Here is a 20214-nt window from a genome sequence, read left to right on the forward strand (position 1 = left end):
TTACTTCTGGGTCAGCTAATTTTTAATATATTCACAGTATCCAGTATTCACAGAGGGCATTAACTGCTTTGGACTGCCAGCATGACTCAAAACAACTCTCCCTGCAGGGCATAACATGGCCAAGGCAAATCAGCCCCTGCTCTGGATACAGGCAGCTTGTTTAGATCAGTGCATCTGATGGCTCGTGGGGTTACAGGACGCAACAACAGCTTCAGGAACACAGCTGCCCTACCTGCATGCATTCATTTTTGCCCATGACTCCAGCCAGCTGCAGGTAGCACTTGACCTGCTGGCGGATCTTCTGGAAGCAGTCCACGATGGGCACGGTGGGGATGGTGTGGATGCGGCTCAGGATGTCCAGGGCCACGTTGACCAGCCCCTGCTTGCGCGCGATCTTCCCGTACTGGATGATGGCCGAGGCCGAGGCGTGCACGCCCAGCATGGCGTTGTTGGAGCTGGGGTCGTGCTGGGAGCTGTTCTCATAGGCAGTCACAATGGCTGGGAAGGCAAGGGGAAATGTTTGCCATTGGAAATGGTGTTACACAGAGAGCAGTACCTTACACAGCAACACACATGACTTAAGATAATCAAACATTTCAATGAAAATTGCACAAAAACTAGAATTCACCAAAATCAAGCCACCAAAAACTTAGGTGTTTGTGGCATTCACACTCTCTGAAAAATCCCTTTGCCCAGGATTTTTCTCCTGGGAAGCTGAGAAGCCTCAGAAATAGAAAAACCATTATTATCTGAGATGTTGTTTGCTTCTCCTGTGTTGTGCTCATGTGTGGAATGCGTTTGGAGATTGTTTACCCACAGGTGATTGTTTCATTGGTTTCTGGTGTGAGTTGTTTTCACTCATTGGCCAATCAGGCCCAAGCTGTGTCAGGACTCTGGAGAGAGCCACGAGTTTTCTTTATCATCTTTTTACCATTCTGTAAGTACCTTTCTGTATTCTTTAGTATAGTATAGTATTCTTTAATATAATATAGTATCATAAAATAATAAATTAGCCTTTTGAGAACGTGGAGAAAGATTCATCATTCCTCCCTGCCACAGGGATCCCTGCAAATACAATATGTGTTGTCTGGAAAATTCTATGACGAATGCATGCTGGACCAGGCAGACTTACCCTGGTAATGATGCTGTCTCCACATAAAAATGCTGCTCCAGTGGGATAAATCATCTGACACAATAGGTAACCTGTTCCTCCAAGTCTTGACAACAGTCTTCATATCATGTAAGCTGTTGTTCCTCCCCAGATTAGTTGGTTGCAGTCCCGCGTTTATTTGGGCTGCTTCCTGAAGTTCAATTATTTGCTGTGCTGCCTAGAAAACATAAACAATATAAATAAGGAACAAACAGAAGATGGCAGCAGTCTCGAACCCACTAAAGGCAGCAGACAGTTTGTTAAAACTTCAACCACCTGAAGAAAAGGCCCACAAACTTTAATGGAATTTAATTACCTGTAGTACAATAAAGCCAGTGTAGTATTCTCTAAGCTACCACTTGGTAGATAACAGTTGTATTCACTGTTAATCAACCAAATGAGATAACTATTTGAGAAAAAAAAGTCAGTCCAAATTTACAGAGTGAAATCTCTTCAAAGAAAATAAATTAAAGTAATATTTTCCTACAATCATCTCAGTATCAGCTCTCACAACAGCTTAACCTTCATCCTACACCCATTCATCACATAAATTTAATTTTCTCATGGGTATTTAATCACATACTATCTGATATTTTTAAAAAAGTAATTACTGCAGCACAAATTCGAGGCTGCATTTGTACCTCTGTCAGTCACTGACTAATTTATCATTTCTTCATGAGGGATATATACATACTAGATTGTTTTAAAAGCTTGTTTTAATTGATATCTGAAAGCACTTAAATACTTTATTTAGCAATATTAATCTTTTCCTGCTGCAGATGCTGCCATTCTTGAGTAGGAGAGGGGGGCAATTTGAAATGTGGGTGAAATCTTAGCAGGAAGGAATTACATTCATTGAGAAGCCATCTAATGGTATTGTGTGAGCTCACAAATTGTACTTATTTACTTGATAACAACTTCTGAACATGGAGAAAACTTCCATATTCATTCACTTTATCTGATGCATCAATTTATATTATAAAAATTCAAAGGTATGAGCTGCTGTGTGAGCTCTACCCACAGGAGCAATCATTTTATAGAGGCCCCTTCATTTATGGTGTAGATTGGTTATGAATCACACACACAGAATGCAACCACTGATCTTAAACACAATCACAGAGGCCTCTGTATCAAAGAGAACTCAAAGCAAAGTCCTCTGTACTTCCACAGGCAGGGCTCAGTGTCAGATCTCTGAGCAATGGCCCATCAAGAAATTATCCATTATGAAAACTGAGCTATTCCACAATTTCTCCCCTGGAGATGAAAGGTTCCCTCCATAGGAATAAAGAGCTTTGTCAGGTATATATTTATAGGGTATCTAAACAGAGACAAAGCCTAAATGTCAAATGAATGGAATGTTTTGCCTAAATCCCACACTGCCAAGCCCAACACAATCCTGCCTCAGCCCCACTTCCACACTGGTCCCACACAGATCAGAGGAGACAAGGTTCATTTTCAGGAATCTTCTGAAAGTAACTCTAGGCCAAATCAGATTTTTTAAAGATGGATTTAGGAATCTACTTCTGTTTGATTATACTTGTCAAAAAGACATCTACTCTCAAAAACTCTTGTCTTACAGTTGAAAATTAGTTATTTACATGATTAAATCCAAGAGAAAACAACAGGGTGTTGATATTTTATACATTTCAAAAGGAAACAGAAATCCATTTTTGATATGGTAAAATGTATGTGAAAGTTTCAAAGGACACCACCATTCGTTTTTCACCATGTAATACATGTTATTTCATTGCATGTAGTAGTTAAACTACATATTCCATATAATCACAGTTGTGCCAGGTGCTTCCCAAAAATATTTCTGGAGATCTGAAAAAAGGTGGATTTAATCACTAACAAACTCTTCCTGATAAACAATAAGTACTTCGAAGAAACAGAAACACACATTCTGCAACTTCGAACAAAAATACCACGATGCAAAAACTATCAGTACTATATATACATATTATATACACTAAAATATTTCACACTTGAAGCTACTGAAAGTTCTGACACCAGCTACTGGAGGACACCTGGAGCTAAGAGCTCTGTTGTTACCTGGAGCAGTGGGGTGTGGACGTGGGACACGACGTGGGGCAGGCGCCGCCACTCGCGGATGGCCAGGCTGCTCGCCATCTCCACCAGGCGCTCGATGAAGTTCAGCTGCTGCTCCTCGGGGTGGCAGATGGCCAGGTACCCCCTGTACATGTTCACCTTCCAGGCCATCTCCTTCGGACAACTCAGCTCCACCTGGTCGTGGAATAGGAAAAACCTCCAGTAAAGATCATTCCTACTTAAACAGTTAATTCTTTTGAAGCATTCTTAAACAAATAACTTTGATGTTTTAAAAATAATCTCATTTCTTAAAGACATCAGATTGAAGTATTAGCATTTATGACACTAGAGGAGTTTCAGCTCTCCTAAAGTTACTGGCAAGGGCAGGCTAGCACATGAATTGCCAATTCAGCACAAGAGAAGAAGTGCCCATGCCCAAACTGCTGCCGGGGTATTTTTATTCTGACAACTGTAATGCATCTCAAAGAGCTGAGCCAGCCCAAAGCAGCCCTGCCACCGGAGCAGGAAGCTCACAGCAAACAATTCATCCTGCACAAAGTAAGGAGATGCTTCTCAGCAGATAACACACACTAAGTCTGAAATGCTTCAGGGGCTTCAGAACATGTAATGGGAACTTCTCCCCGAAAAGGATCCTGTGCCTACCTGTCCCACATCATGCAGCATTGTACTCCCTGTCTGCTCTAGGGCATTGCTAAATTTATGAAAATAAACAGCTGATATTTCTTCAAGTAATCACAACCAACTTCTCACATGTTAAAGTAATTCCAGATGCTAAAATAATTTATAAAATAATTTTAAACCATTTCCTCAGAATTCTGGAACAGCAGAAATATGGCAACTAAACCCAGCAAAGCACTTGAATTGTGCAGCACCTAAATTCTCTGACCATTTTGCAGCAAACTTGCACTGAGCCAGTGCTCACCAGCTGACACTGCAGGCCTTTAATCTACAACTTTCTCACCTTTTTTTCCTCCACTTTACAACAAGCTCTTTATGGTTTGATGTGCAACACAGAAATCCCCCTGCATTATCCTCCTGCTGATAAAGTGTATGGTGACCATTACAATTGTTATTCCTGTTATCCTCAACTGACTTTTACGCCTGAGCCAGCAAAGAGAAAGTGCCAGGTAGCATCCTTACACTTACACAGTGAAAATAATCTCCTTCTTTATTATGTTATCTACTGGATCATTAAACACAATGGCAGTGTGAGCAAATGGAAATGAGTCTTGGGTCCTATCAAAGGCTACTTGCTGTTTTAATAGCTCAACTTTAATGGGTAGATTATTAAAAATCTTTCACAAAGATTTACAAAAACTGATAGATATTTGCCATCATCCCTGGCCTCTCTTGTGAATCAACCATGGAACTTGACAAAAAACAGCCACATTAAAGAATATCAATAAAATTGGAGTAGTGAGGTACAGCAGCAGAGAATCAATTATTCTTTCAGATCCCAATATTTATGCAAACGTGCTGACACTTTTACAAGAACCTGAGTAGAGTCACAAAGGCTCCATTTATGGCTTCAGCAGCATCTTCTCCTCAGTCATAAAATAAATGTCTCATTACTGAAAATACTTCATTTAATACAACTGCAGCTACAGCATATCAGCACTTACTCAGGGTTGTCACTTCCACTCAACTTGCAATTGTCCAAAACCAGAAGCTGTCAGATATGATCTATTTCACTCTCTTCAAGCCCAAGGCTTATAATATACTGTACAATATAGTTCTTATTTTAGGCTTTAAAGCTTTCTCATATATTTCTATACTTAGCCTCTGAAGTTGCATACTTAAATAGGACACAGAATACTAAGTGTTATAAGAACAAAAGAAATTAATTAAAATGTAAATAGCACCCATAAGACAGTTTTTGTTGCATGTGCAGTTTGCTGCTTAGACATTTGGCTTCACATTGTATTTTAAATATGCACTTCACCCTTTTATTGCAAATTCTGGCATCTTTAGCAGAGTAATTCCAGTGTTGTCCCACTGCATACAACAGTGCAAGAAAGATCTGCAAGCTCCTTTCTACCTGTGATTTAATGCAGTATTCCCACCTTTTAGATTTCAGTTTTACATCTGGTTAATGTTTCTATATTAACTCATTAGATGAACAACTCTACCTGCCATGAACAGAGAATATATTTCCTTCAAATTAAAACAAAACAGAAAAAACAAACCGAAGAAAAACCAAATCAAACACAACCCCCCCTCCATGTTTTCCATCTTGTTTAGATTAGTGACACATTATACAACACTTAAAAAAAAAAATTCCAGACAATCTACTGGCAACTCCAACAGAAGTCTGCCATTGGCCCCAAGAAGCTCAAGATGTCCATGAAGCCTGCTGTCCTAGCAGCCTCAAGACAATAACCACCAGCTTATTCTCATGGGATGGCTCCTAAAACAGTCAGAGTGAAGACAGCCAAGGCAGGATGAGGAGAAACTAAACATGAGCCCAAAAAGCCCTCACTCACCTGCACCAGAGCCTCCTTCATAGCAATCCAGTTTGAGACCCTCCACGCACACTTCAGCACCAGGTAAGGATTTACATGACCTTTGGACTGGCCATATTCTGTCAAAGGCTCCCACTGGTTCAACTCTTTTGAGCAACTAAGAAAATCAAATGCAGTGTCAATTTTGTTACTTAAAAACCCCAAAAACTTCAATAAAAGTGACAATAAATGTTTGTGTATCAGAATATTATCTGCATATTTGTTTGTCTACAAACAGCTTTGCAAGCACTGCAGAAGTTTTATCCAGATGGGAATACTTTTTTTATTTATTTATTATCAGTTATAACACAGAAATCTGTGAACAGGGAAGAGCTGCATTTTGTGTCTCCCAGAACAACCATTTTAAATAGGAAAAACAAATTTTAACTCCAGTCTGTTTCCACCAATAGCAAATTACATTTTTACAGCGATTCAGGCATATCACTTCTGAGGCTCTGTTAAGGGAATACAAAATAGCTTTTTTTATTCCCTTAAGTTTTCCTTGTATCTGAGCTAAGTCCTGAGGTAAGTTTATTCTCACAACTAATGCTTTAAACCAAGAGAAGAGTATTTTGCTTCTATTGCAGGGTAAAAATATTTGTTCCACATCAGCTTCCAAGTCTTACCGAATCCAGTGGTCTTCCCAGAGCTGGTACTCAGGGAAGATGGAAGGGGAAGCATTGCTCCTTTCATGCTCTTTTTTAGCCTTCTCCATTGCTTTTTCATAAGTTTCTTGTGCCTAAAGAAAATTCAACCATTCCAGGTTTCCATCTGCTATGTACACATAACTCAATACTCTATTTTAAAGAACAAGTGATGAGAAAACCTTCGCAGACTTGAAAAAAAAAGTCAAGTGTGTTAAATTCATTCCTGAATATAGCTATTATTTGACAGCTTGACAAATGTCATGAAAATCTGATGGGTGTGCACAAAAATTTCAGCTTACCTCAGTATTAAAAGGCCTCAAACTACTACTGTAGACAGCAGAGAAGCCATGGCACTTTCCATTTTAGAAGACTGAAGTTAATAATTAATATTCAGAGGTCTTTCCTGCTGACCAGAATATTTATCCTGACAGTAGAACTACTCAGATAATTTCTAAAATCAAGACTGTACCTGTTCAAAAAAGCCATGCTGTTCATAGGCAATGGCTGTTGCTGTCTCTGGGAATTTGCAGCGTTTCTGCCACAGCCCAGCCCACATATCTTCCTCTTGTAACAAAGAATAGAGCTCAGCAAGGGAATCCAGGATTTCCTGCAAGGTTAAGAACGCATATTTCTCCACAGTTAAGCTGTCTTTATAAAGCATAGTAGATAGCAAACCCCATGTTCTACACTGAGGCAAGCTGAGAGAGACATGGAAATAGAGAAAGGCTTATAAAACTTATTAAAATTCTCCTTAAAACTCTCCAAGGCAAGAAATTAGTAAGAACCATATACTGAGAACAACACTGCATGACAAAAACATCCTAAGGCTTGTACACTGACTCTTGCCTGTCTTCCCTAACACAACAGATCAAATCATAAAAAACCAAAATTTTTCAACAAGTCAATAATACAATAGGACAAGACGAAACAGCTTCAAGTTGCACCAGGGGAGGTTTAGATTTGATATTATGAAAAATGTCTTCAATGAAAAGGTTGTAAAGCACTGGAACAGGCTGCCCAGGGTAGTGCTAAAGTCACTGTCCTTGGAGATATTTAAAATATATGTAAAATGTGACACTGGGGACATGGTTTAGTGGAGGACTTGTCAGTGTTAGGTTTTTCTCTTCCTATTTCACAAGGTATTTCAATAAATATAACACTACCTGTTGAGGAGGAGTTATGCTTTCCTGCTCATAAAATTCTGTTGTCTGTTTAGGCTTAATCTGCAGACTGAGTCCCTTTTCAAAGGCTTGATGTTCCAGCATGAGTGTAGAACGAAACCAGAGGTTGTGAGTTTTCCCCAAGTATTTCAGGACACAAGGTCTGATGGGAATGGGAGGAACACACTGTGACATTGCTTCCACAAAGCAGTTGAGGGCACTTGGCTGGCAATCCCTCTGCACCTGATGGCTTCCACTGCACAAGAAGGGGCTTATTTCACCTGCTAGAGCCTAGAAGAAAAAATATAACATTATCTGTCTATTCAGATTCTTCAATTAGAGAAATCAGATTTAACATCTCTTTAGTACAGGGAACAACCCTTCAATAAGTACATTTCTCTTTCTAAAATGAAAGGCCCTATTTCTTTCAAAAGATGTATTGATACAGGTACACAGCATTCAACAGGCAGAGAATGGCAAATATCTCAAAGCTAGTGAATGAAGTCACCACACAAACACATTTTCCTGGAACAGCAGTCATTTACAAAGAGGAATCTGCAAATGGGAGAGAGAGAGGGGTTCTCACATGTTGCTGTCTGTCAGACAAGATTTTCCAAAGTCGTGAAAATAGCTGTATCCAAGTCTTCTCTGCCAAAGGTGTAGAAATATGACATAACTGAACAAAGGCACTCAGCAATGCTCCAGTCTGGAAACAGACAGATGTATAGAAATAGGAAAATACAATTAATTCTGTGGCAAAACAGTTCAGTTATACAGTTGATTCAGTAGTAATACTAATGTCTTTTCAACACAAATTTAATCCTATTTTCATGTTTATCAAGACTCTGATTCATTACTGCAACCATCAAAAAAAAGAAAGAAAAAGGGAATTTGTTGATCATCTTGGTAATAAGAATAATTAGGTTAATTGGATAGAGCTGTTGCTAGTGTGGAGTTATTTAAACATAGCTTTCAGCTAAATTATTTTCTTAGAAATTATTTAATCATAAGATGCCGCTACACATTTTTGATCCTATACCCTGTGTTTGTCATCACTAGTTTCTGAAATGAATTGTTAAAATATACTGAGAGTGATCGAGGATGATATTTAATTTTGTAGGAAAGGGATACAGTAATAACTAGCAACGAAGTGAAGGCTTAAGAATATTTTACCATAGGCAAATAAGAAATTGCAGATTGTAAGAGATGTCTACACAAGAAAACTCAGCTAAAAAATGAGAAGTGTGAGATAGAAAAAGGAAAAAAAACCAACACTTCAGATCAATGTGAAGTTTTAGGATTAAAGTGGTTTGTCACCAACAAGCTGCACCCACCTTCACTTCCCGAAGGGAGTCGAGGAATTTGTCGTGCCGGTTGGTCAGCATGTGCAGCTGGTTGCCAATGTCCTTCTCTGAAAGTTCCTTCGTTTTGGGAGTGCTGGTCTGATCTCCTGGAGCCAATTCAATGTCTATTTCAACATCCTACACAGAAATAAACAACACAGTATGTAAAAATAGGCATTTTCTACGTAGTTTTGCTTATTTTCCACAATAGAAAACACCTTCCTGATCGATTTATTTCAGGCCTCACTGTTTTGTTCTTCAGGTTCAGATTTGCAATTGCCTAGAGTGTTGAATGAATGAATGGGAGTTCTGAGAGACCCAAGCATGCATAAACCACAGGAGCCATGAACAACCTGCACACATCATTTTCATCACTCATTCTCCACAGGTATCTGGTGAGAAACTAGGAAGAGCTGAATTCCATCAGAGAGATTGCTTTCTCCACAGCATTTTCCATCAGTTACCTCCTCTTTGGATTCGCTGTTCTCCCTCTCCCGAGGCTCTTGCTTGACGTGAGTGACCATGGCAAAAGCTGCCCTGTCGTGGCTGTCAGCAAGGTTGATGACATTGGTGATGGAGGGCAGCATGGCCCCCTGGCAGCTGGTGCCAATCGTGGTGTTCCTCTCACACACTGCCAACAGCAGCTGCCATGTGGAGAAGCAACAAGAGTTTTTGAACATACACTTTACTGCAGAACTTTAAAGAAAACATCGCTATGGTTTAATATTTAAAAACAAGATAAAAGTTGCAGTAGTAAGTTTAAGGCCTATTTATCACCTTTATTAATAGAATCTCCTAGGCCTAAAGGCTAGGAGATTCTATTAATTTTGTACTTTTTAACACATGTATTAAGTGCCCTCAATCTGCTAATACATACAGACTTTTTTACCCTAAAATGGACATTCACAGACACCTTAAATTCATGCTTTAATATGCAAATCGTTAAAATAAAAGGTTTTGTCCCACTTTATTTTAAATAACCCAGGCAAAGATGCAATTACATTTCAATGCAATCCCACCTAACAGCTGTTGTACTGTTAGGAAACATTCCAGCTTTAACAGTTTTCTTGAAATCTTCTCCTGTAACAATTCTTGGGGTTTTTTCCATAGTCATTATCAATTAAAAGAGGTTGTTTTCCTTAAGAAGTATTAACCTGGCCATTAGGCTTTTGGCAGAGAAAATAGATTTTAAACATTTCTACTAAAGTCACTTCCCAAGCATCAGCATTTCACTGTTTAGCCATCGTATATATTTTTAAGCACCACAGGAGATGAGGCAGCAGACTTGGTATTTTCAGCTTTGATACAGACAATACACTCTACAAAACACACACCACACAATGCTTTTACACCAAACAAGGCAAAATAAGGAATAAAACACATATCTAATTGCATTTCTGATACAAGCAGTTTCCCTACCTCGATGCACTGCTTTATCCAGAAGTGATTTCCCATTGCTTCCCAGTTCTGGGAGCAGGTCATATAAAGCAAGCGCTCATAGACACGGCGTTTCATGGAATTATCAAAGACCTCAAAGAACTTGGCTCGGATGAGTGGCTGGGCACAGCGCAAACCAGAGAGAAATGCTGGCTCCAGTTTAGCTGTAAGTTCACTCCCAGAAAGGTTCTCATCCCTAAAATGAATAAAGATGAAATAACAGAGCCATTAGGAAGAGAAGACTCCTAGGTTTTGTATAACAGACTAAAAACCCCAAGAGATGACATTCTGTAAAACCACACGCGTGATGAACATCCGGGTGCAGTATTTGAGAGAAACAGCAAAGAAAACATTGCTGCTTGTTGTAAAACTGCCCAGAACTATCAGAAATACTCTTTCAGGATAAAATCTTATTATAATTGTGAAACACTGAGCTACAGCTGTATGGTGTTTGAAATTACAAATGATATTGATTGATAAAACTTTGAGCACCGTGTGCTCACCAAAGTTTTGCACAGTGAACCAGCAGAGTATAGCAGCTAAGTGACTGCAAAATAAAGTGAAGGAGTAGCACACCATTAAATACCTGGCATTTGTTGATAAGGTTGAAATTGACTATTTCAATTATTTCACGGTGATTTAAATCTTCAAGTCTACCTAGCAAAAGCAACTCTCCTGAAAGTGTAATTTACAATTAAGTTTCAACGAAAAATAATCTTTATATCCTATGAATGTGAAAAGACAGATCTTAGCTGTAACCACAGTGTTGAGAATACAGTCAGCTACAAGGATGCTTTGGTATCTTGGGAAAGGAAGAAGTTGGGGTGGAGGTATTTTACCAGTGCCAAAAGTAAAAATCCTTACTAAGGAACTTCTGTTTTCAAATTGCATTCCATAAATATGCACTGTGGTCTCAGTGAAGTGAACTGATTTTGCATTTTAGGAAAAAAATAGTCCCTTAATTCAGACCTAAAAGGATTGATGACATGTTATAAAGTTCATATATGGTACAAATTATGAACCAATAAGCTGCAATAAATGATTAATTGCTATAATTACCTATAGACGTAGTTAACAAGGTCTAAGAACTGAGCATTTAATTCAAGGTCTTCTGGAAAACGCTTTTCAATGTAAGTCATCATTTTCACCAGTAAAATGGACTTCTCCCGGAGAGTAGGTGTCTGTGGTAAAAGAACACATGATTAATTTTGTCAATTCATCTTAAAACATGCAGAGAACCAGCACATTAAAATTACAACTCAGCCATTCTTTACAGGATTCTGCTTCTAAAGTACTGAAAAAGAGCTTGGTAGGTCATAGTTCTTAAAAATAAAAATAACTCAAGCACTTATCCTCCTAATATATGCTGGAGAATTTTAAAATTGTGACTAAAAATAAGTTTAAGTTGTTCAGGGATTAAAAAATTCTGATGTATATTATAAAAAGTGTAGGTCCTTTTGTACAGCACTAGGCTGTAAAGAGCTCAACTCTTAACAAAAATATGGCAGATTGAGGAGGCCACAAAATGTTAAAAAGTAACACAATTTATACCAGCATTAGTCATCTTCCCCCTGAAGAGTCCTTCTATCCAGGTTAATGTGAAGTATATTTTAAAACTTTAAAGGAAGTTCTCCACAAAGCAGCATTTGAGATCAAACATCATATATAAGCCTATGAAATGCCAAGTATCTATAGCTGCAGCTATTTTCACAGGGAATTAAAATAGTCTAAATACCATCAAGGGCATCTAAACATGTATAACAGATCATTACAAACCTCATTGTCAAAATTGATGAATTATATTGGCTAACCACAGTTATTTAGTATTTAAGAACAATAATGACTTCATCTACTCAATTTACCTGATTAGCTGCCATTGGGGAATTGTTCTTCACCCACTCCTCCACTATTTTTACCACTGCACGAAGAATTTTGGCATCAGTGGATTTTTCAATGAGAGATGTTAGAATAGCTTGTATAAAATTTTTCCTCATTTCCATGCTCATCACAGCCAGGCGAGTTTTCACAAGATCCAGACTCAGCATTACCAGTTCACTTGTACCTGCTATGGATGCAAAAAAAGGGTTAGAGTTGTGTATTCACCTATGAACCACCTAGGAAAAAATTTTCCAGATGAGATGCTGTAAATTTTAAAAATATCAGCATGATCTATTGCCTGGAAATTTATCCCCAGAGATAGTGTGTTCAGAATTACTACTTGACATTCCTACACAACTAAGGCAAAACCCAAGGCCAGCTTCGATGGGGCTTTAGTAACTGTCTAGTGGAAGGTGCCCCTGGCCTTCTAGATGATCTTAAAGGTTCCTTCTAACCCAAATTATTCTATGATTCTATGACTTCTTTCAAAACCAAATCCATTCAAAATCCTAAAGGTAAGCCTGTTTTTTCCATTCTGCAAATCTTTAGTAAAGGTATTACAGACCCCTAATACCAAAAAACTACAATTAACTTTGTGAAAGAAACTGTCTGTGATGCAGCTAATTCTATAATTCTGTTCAGCTAATTTCCTGATTTGTTTATCAATGAAGTTTAATAATTTTCCAATTGTTTCTCAGTGTTAATAAAATTTACAAGGTTCTCAAAAATTAAATTAAGTATGAGCTGGGAATCGAACAGCAAAAATCCTTTCAAAGTGTTTACTTCAGTAACTTATTCATTAGTAATTACAAGGCCCTTTACCAGCACTGAATTTTCTTTACATCTAATTTTTTCTAATTCATTTGACAACAGACAGAATTATACTGAGTGAAAGAGATGCTATTTTAAGATTAAAAGCTAAAGCATCAGCTCCAACAAGTTAATTCAAACACAGTTGTTTCAATATTATAAAATAGGAAGGAGTTAAAAAAAAAAAGTGAAAGCACAAAGCAATCAAAAAAAATCAGCCCCTCTCCCCTCAACATTGTAAAGCCTTGAAGAATATCAGTACTTCTATTTATGCTGCAGCTCAACAAATGTTTCACTAACCCTTCACTGAAAAGGTTGGGCTAATACTGAAATTCATGCATTAAGCAGGTAACTGGAACTCATAAATGCATTTTTAGCTCTCAATACTTCAGTAGCACTAGTCACTAAGGCTGAAGTATTTTTCAACAAGTTATAATGCACACAAACCCTGCAGAGTCATTTGAATCCCTTTAGGATGAAGATATTTTAATACTTTCTAACACTTCTAGTCATTAACAGACTGTACAAGGTAATACCTGTGTTTGCTTCTGCTGCTCCTGCTGTGGCCTGTGGGTTCAGGTGTTCCCTGACCATCTTCTGCAGGGACCTCATGAAAACTGAGATCAGCCTGTCAATGTAGCTGGGGTTGTTGCTGCATGCAGATTTCAGAATCATCAGAGTCCCTAGAGATAAAAACGAGACTAGGAATCCAAACTTCTCTTGAGCATGACCTGAGTAAGGTACAGATGCCATGAAAGAAGATGGGACTACCCAGGTTACGAACATTAGAAATCTGGAGAGATTTGGAGAAAAATTTCAGTCTCAACTTTAGTCCGTAGAGTAAGTTTAAAAGGTTACTTTTGCACTAATCAAAATATTTCAAAGTTTTGTATACAGGTGTGTGATGAACAGCAAGGGGGAAAAAGGAGGACCAGAAGAAAGGTATCTAGAACAAATACTTCCCCAAGACCTTAAAAAAATGTAACTACTCCTGATATTGCACATTTATTTTATTAGCAAAAAATAGAAAAAAAATTAAATTAGTAGGCCTGGGTTTAATAATTAAGAAATCGTAACTTGGGTTTTCTAACCTAGAAACTTTATAAAAAAGTTTAATAAATCAATTTCTCTGGATTGAAGAAGTTAATTCAAGTTGACTACTTCACCCTTAAAAAAAAACAAACACACACCCTGTAAAGTTATACCTACTGAAAAAAAAACTACTGCAACTTTCTAATTCAATGTATCTACACAGCATATCTACAGAAGCATGCTCTGGCAGGAACCATTCAATGATCAAAGTTTTGATTTCTTTTTCTGATCAGATGGGCACAAAATTTGACCCACAAAGCTCAGCCTCTGAGCCACAGAATTACTACAAAATGCACCTCCCGACAGCTTGATTGTGGTGCTGCTTTTAAGGGAGCTCTGGACAAAATGTAAGAAACATCTTTCATGGTTAGTTTGATGTAAAGTACCTCCTGACATCTGACAAATTGGCAATTCCCAAGGTAAAATTACAGCCATCTACACAGCTCACAGAATACAACAGTGAAGGACATTTGCCATTTAAATCAGCAGGTTTTCCAACATTGTACAATTTCAGGTCTGTATTACCAACACAACCAGTTCTGGGCCAAACTCTATTATTCCTATACATCTCTGTCATTCTATTATGTAGCTGAGTTGTCTAGCAGTTCAGTAAGTACAAAAAAAAAAAAAAAACAAGAAAAGAAAACCATTTCAGCTCTTCAGAATGGTCTACGCTAAAAAATTCAGATTTTGTCACTCAAAAAAACAGTATTTCTGTAATTTCTTGATTACTAAGAATTTAAGATCTGTAAATACATAAATCTTAATACACTACCTAAATCAGCTAATAAATGAGGCTTAAAAAATTAAAAAGAAAGGCAGGAACACATAAGACTCTACACCGATTCCTTGAACTGTTCTGTTCTATCTCAGAGGACCTGCAGGATTCAGCTTTTTACCACGTAAGAAAATGGCAGTAACTTTTACTTTATTTTTTGGCTAATATCAATACTGCACCTATGTACTTTGAATACAAAAGACTTCCACCTAGCAGATCTACAGCTCTCCACCTCCAAAAACTGCTCCCAAGTCACTTCAGGGAACAGACAGAACACAATGAACCCCCCTCCATTCCCTTTCTTCACAGACATGACATCCCAAGCTCATCTCTCAAGTTAGACTGAAATGCTTCCCACAACTTCCTCTGCATCAGATCAGATTTATGGAAAGGAAACTTGTGACAATGACTCATTCAGGGGCATTCCCATAGAGCTGCCAGGGGTGTGGGACACCTACCAAAGAGCTGGGAAGGGTTTGCATTGGTGGCTTTTTCATAATTAGTCAGTCCCTCATAAATAACCTTCCCAACTGCAGCATAAAGGCACTCCAGCTCTTCGTACTTGGAAGCCACACTTGAGGTACCTGCAGAGTTCAGAGATGTGTTTAGTTTTGGTAACACTACCCACAGAACAGGCAAAGAACAGTTACACTGTGAATGTACAGTCACTAAAACATCACTGGAGTCTTACACTGTCAACAAGCTAAGGTGACACAAGCAGATCCCTCATTTATATAAAGCTTTTTATTATACCAGTATGTCTTTGATAATTCACTTCTTCTGAGTAGTTCAATTTGATGAACAGTCTTACATTACTGATTTACTTTTCTCCAAGAAAATATTATCTAAATTAGCTTCTATTTAGACACAGCATATTACTTATTGCTTTTCTTTTTTACACTTTATCTCCCTTCCTTGTTTCAGCAAAACAGCAAAACTTAATAACTAAAAAATTGCACTTCTGAAGCTGAAAAATTCTAATTGCAAAAGTACATTAAATTTATAGCATACATTCTTGAACTAAAGTTATGACAGCCACAGGTTATTAAGTTTTTATGTCAATGGATAATGATGTATTCCACATGATTACTTCTTTCAGCTTTTCCTTTTTTAATCAGAGGTTGAAAGTGCAAGCTAAAATGGACCATTAAATGCAGGAATCATAAAACAGAATATTAGCACATTCCAAAGACAGCCTTCATCCCACCCCTCAAGCACTTAAGTTATGCAGCAATAAAGGATAAAAGGAGGAAGAAAACACCACTCACTTGGTTCTGTGGGGAAAATTCCCATCAAGCGAGACAGCAAACTGTGGACAGCCCTCAAAACCTTGGTGTTCCCACAGGTCATACAGGCTGCTACCCCTCTTTGGAGAGGCTTGAAGCTGCTCAGGATAGCAGGGGGCTGTAGCACAGTCAGCAGGAAACTTAAGACCTCTAAACCAGTGCAAATGTTGGCAAAGTTGGCCTGATTGGGCTGCTCCTAAAGAGAAAGCATACAAAAAGGCAATGAGTAAGGGTAAACAGGAATTACAGAGATTACTAAACTCAGATCAAATCTGTTAAAACCTACTAAGAAAAAACTCCCAAAAATAAATAAACCACACCAACCAGTCAATACTGCAGCTCTACAAACTATAACCACTGCTGCAATTCACACACTTAACAACTTATTTATTTCACTACAAAGAAAAGATTAGTACTGTAATAATCTCTATCCAGATATGACGGGTACTCAATCATCCCACTTGCCAGGGAAACCTAAAGACCTACAGGACTAGATAGAATGTTACCTACCACAGTCATGAGCAGCTTATCAAACCACTGCAACTTCAATTCTGACTTGGGCCACATGTCTGGCCTCAAAGCTGTTTTCAGAAGGTTGACACAGCGTCGCGACAGCAACTCCCCAGGGGATCCAGCAGTGTTGGAGTTGTCATTTACCTAGCAATTAATCAGAGTTAACAAAATGACACCCTTTTGGAACCAAGTCATTAATTTATTATTCATTCCATGCAAGCATGTAATTTCTTATTTCTGAAATGGATGAGCTTAAGTAGTTTTATCAGTACAGTCACACAGCATTTAATGCATAAAAAGCTGACAACTAATAGTAAACACCAGAACTGGTGTCTAAATTGCTTGCTAATTAACCCAAATCACCCATCAAAGGTGTATTTAAACAAAAGTTTCATGCCATCCTTTATTACTACAACTCTGAACATACTCAAGATGGTTAATCTTTACTGTTTGCAAGGTATCTATAAACATGTGCAGTTCTTTACTCAATTCATCTTTATACTTAAGAGCATATCTATTTTGTGCAATGAACTGTGGGATATAAAATCCCATCCTACTTACCAGCTGAGTCTGCTGCAGGAGCAGAAGCCATAAAATTTGTTAGCCTGGAGGTACACCCAGATAATTTTTCCCATTCTATAGAATTCCCTCCAAATTTGGTGAAAAACTTTAGCTCTACATGCTGCAGGAAAGTAATTCCATGTATAGGATTTGGAAAATAAAACTACAATCATTACACCTAGATACAGCCATTCCTTATAAAACTCTCAAAATATTTTGGGATAAAGTATTCTTAACATTTAACCTAGGCAATAGAACAAGCATACACTGCAGCATCACCCAAATATGTAAATTAATCATGAAAAAGCACAGAAACATTAGAATAATCCAAGTCTAAAAGGACCTGTGTGAAAAGAGGGGTTTATGTGTTTGGCTGCTACTCCACACTAGTATCTGCATATCAGAATAACCACAGTACCTGGCAAGCAATTCTAATCAGGAAATTCACAACAGTGTCTGTGTGCTGCTTGTCAATGGGCTTGGCAAGGAGGGCATCAGCTCCTGGCAAGGACTGGCTCCGTCCAAACACCTGCATGTACACAAAACACAAAAGCCATCAGCCAGACTGAAGGAGAAAAACAACCAGAACAGATTTAAAATACTTGCTAAAGCTAAAACTAGTTCAAATTAGGGAGTTTCGAGTCATGTGGAAAAAACAATTACACTACTTAGACTCTCTGAACAAATCCTGATTTTCTCTTACAGCACTTATTGCTCCTGTAGCTGTCCTGAATCGTTTTACTTCTTGGCCAGAATCCACAGACAATCCTCTTTTAACAGCAGATGAGGCAGAAATTGCTCCTTCTCCACTTGCACTTGAGTCCATATCTGAATCTGGCTGAAATATCAGCAATGTGCGTGTTAAAAAAAAAATTCATTAAACTGTGGAACAGTTCAATCTTTACCCATTTTTTTTTATTTCCTACCTGCTGGTCTTTGATTCTTTGCAATTCCCATTTAATAACAACTTCAGCAAGATCCACAGCTAATTTTCTTTGCTCTATTGTAACACTGGGAGTGAAGCCCAGTCTCTGCATGGCACTAACCATATGCTGAACCAAGTGATGTCTCACAGGATAATAAACCTGAAAAAATGGTTTCACAGAAAAGTTAGTCATTAACCAGTAACATTCTACGCAAAACCTACAAAGTTGAAATGAAGCAAAATTGTAAAACAGTCATCAATTCCAAAGTTTGCTAAACCTGTACCACTTCAAATTTTGCAATATGGAAAATTAACTGGTGCATTGAAAATAGTATTTTGGCTACAACTTTCAGTAGTGACTACGGATTTCATGCATTCAAATGAACATGTTCTTTTTAAGGCTTATGGTTCTTCTCAAGGACCAATCATACCAATTTTTTTCCAAGCCTTTTAAAGAGCTTCAACTCACATTTGAGCACACTCAGATATTCTTTCAAAAATTTTTGAGGCATCATTCCTGAATATGTATTACCTGTCCCTTTGAATTCCATTTTAATATGTGTTTTCAAAAATGTTCCTATGTTGACATTCTGCACCGTTCCCCCATTTGTTTAATGTTTCCCAACATATCCTGGCTACAGATAAAAGTGATCTAGTTATTCCCACAGAATATATAAAGTCATACAAAAAAAGGATTACTGGAGGATGGCAAAGAATATGGTTGTGCACTTTGTTTAAGGAACTCTTAGAGAATCTTCACAGACCTGTTAAAGAACACTGCTAATGCATATGCAATGAATTCATCTTGAAAACTCTAACCTGACATTTGGAGTTCTAACTTCAATCATGACAGAGCTTAATAAATTACTCGCTATTAAACAGTTGTATCCAGTTATAGATAAGTATCTTTACAGAAAAATGATGCATTTTGAAACTAAACCATATAAATCAGATTATGCTGTTTTTCTAATCAAACTGTTTACTTCCTTGATACAGGAGATACAGTGAGTACCAGAGTAACAGTACAAGTACCTTGAAATGTTGCACTATCAGGTGCAAAATATGTACTAGTTGGGGCACTGTATGGCCCTCCTCCACAATGATTTTTCGTGTCCAGTGAGTGAGCATCTGGTGTCCATCCTCCATTCGAGCAGGCACAGCTGGAGTCAGGATAGCCATGGCCTGCCTGACAATAGCCCGGGCTTCCATTGCATGAGCTTTGAGAAGGCTGTGGAAAACCTGAACAGCAAAGCTTCTCATCAGCATCAATACTGTATGCATTTACAAAAACAAAGCATTTATAAAGAAAGGGAAACTACAACACATGTTTTCTAAAAAATGAATTTTTTCTCTAAAGGCCCATAATTTGTTAGAAATACCATGATACATCAGCAGCAGAAGGATAGAGCATATACTTCTGTTTCGCTGTTTCCTTTACATTCCCTTTTCTTCCTCCCTCTCCACTGTCCAATTTGAAGTTTTCCCTTGGTCCCCACATTGTGTCTCAACTGAAGTGTCTGTCTCTTAAATGAAGAAACATTCCCAATTTTGCTAATTCAACCAAAACATCTACTTGTCTTACCTTACCCTTCCTGCTTCTTTCTCTCTATTTCCAAGCAAATCAGTATAAAACATTTGGCCTGCTTCTTCTGCATTTGTTTATGGTGTTTGAATTATACTCAGCATTCAAAAACACCGTGCAGCTTACTCTGAATCTTACAATAAAAGAAAGCACTCCATGAACTTAACACAAGCCCGTGGTCAATACCTGCAGAACAATCTTCTTGTGAATGGCAAACTTGGCAATGATGTGTGCCAAGAGCAAGTGGCCACTGTACTTGCAGGCTGGGTCCACGCAGGCCTTGGACAGGAGGCAGGGCCAGGCAAAGGTCATCAGGCGCCGCAGTTTGCTGTTCCTGTTCTTGTTGTTGTCATGGATGTGATGGGGGGCATGCTCCACCAGCAGCGTGGCAAACTGCAGCAGGTAGATCCTCAGAGAATCCAGCATATCAGCCTGCTTTTCTGGATCAAGTACCTAGTTCCAGGCATGATCAAAGAAGAGA

The 20214-nt window shown here is 38.2% G+C and overlaps 1 protein-coding gene across 4 annotated transcripts in view; it reads right to left on the bottom strand.

Annotated features, from left to right (window-relative positions):
• The window catches only part of TRRAP (transformation/transcription domain associated protein), a 76067-nt gene that overhangs the window by 21898 nt on the left and 33955 nt on the right, over positions 1-20214 (bottom strand). For all 4 annotated transcript variants that reach the window (XM_030957817.1, XM_030957814.1, XM_030957815.1 and 1 more), the window contains 22 exons: positions 19920-20186; positions 19184-19390; positions 18153-18311; positions 17930-18064; positions 17645-17755; positions 16663-16809; positions 16135-16348; positions 15325-15450; positions 13533-13679; positions 12171-12373; positions 11368-11489; positions 10291-10504; positions 9336-9515; positions 8863-9009; positions 8115-8234; positions 7532-7819; positions 6838-6975; positions 6348-6460; positions 5704-5839; positions 3203-3394; positions 1133-1328; positions 233-498 (listed from right to left, as the gene is read on the bottom strand). In XM_030957817.1, coding sequence (XP_030813677.1) covers positions 233-498; positions 1133-1328; positions 3203-3394; positions 5704-5839; positions 6348-6460; positions 6838-6975; positions 7532-7819; positions 8115-8234; positions 8863-9009; positions 9336-9515; positions 10291-10504; positions 11368-11489; positions 12171-12373; positions 13533-13679; positions 15325-15450; positions 16135-16348; positions 16663-16809; positions 17645-17755; positions 17930-18064; positions 18153-18311; positions 19184-19390; positions 19920-20186 — 3828 coding nt within the window. The remainder of the gene's footprint in view (positions 1-232; positions 499-1132; positions 1329-3202; positions 3395-5703; positions 5840-6347; positions 6461-6837; positions 6976-7531; positions 7820-8114; positions 8235-8862; positions 9010-9335; positions 9516-10290; positions 10505-11367; positions 11490-12170; positions 12374-13532; positions 13680-15324; positions 15451-16134; positions 16349-16662; positions 16810-17644; positions 17756-17929; positions 18065-18152; positions 18312-19183; positions 19391-19919; positions 20187-20214) is intronic.

Source organism: Camarhynchus parvulus, chromosome 14 (assembly GCF_901933205.1).
Source record: "Camarhynchus parvulus chromosome 14, STF_HiC, whole genome shotgun sequence".
Lineage (NCBI taxonomy): Eukaryota > Metazoa > Chordata > Aves > Passeriformes > Thraupidae > Camarhynchus > Camarhynchus parvulus.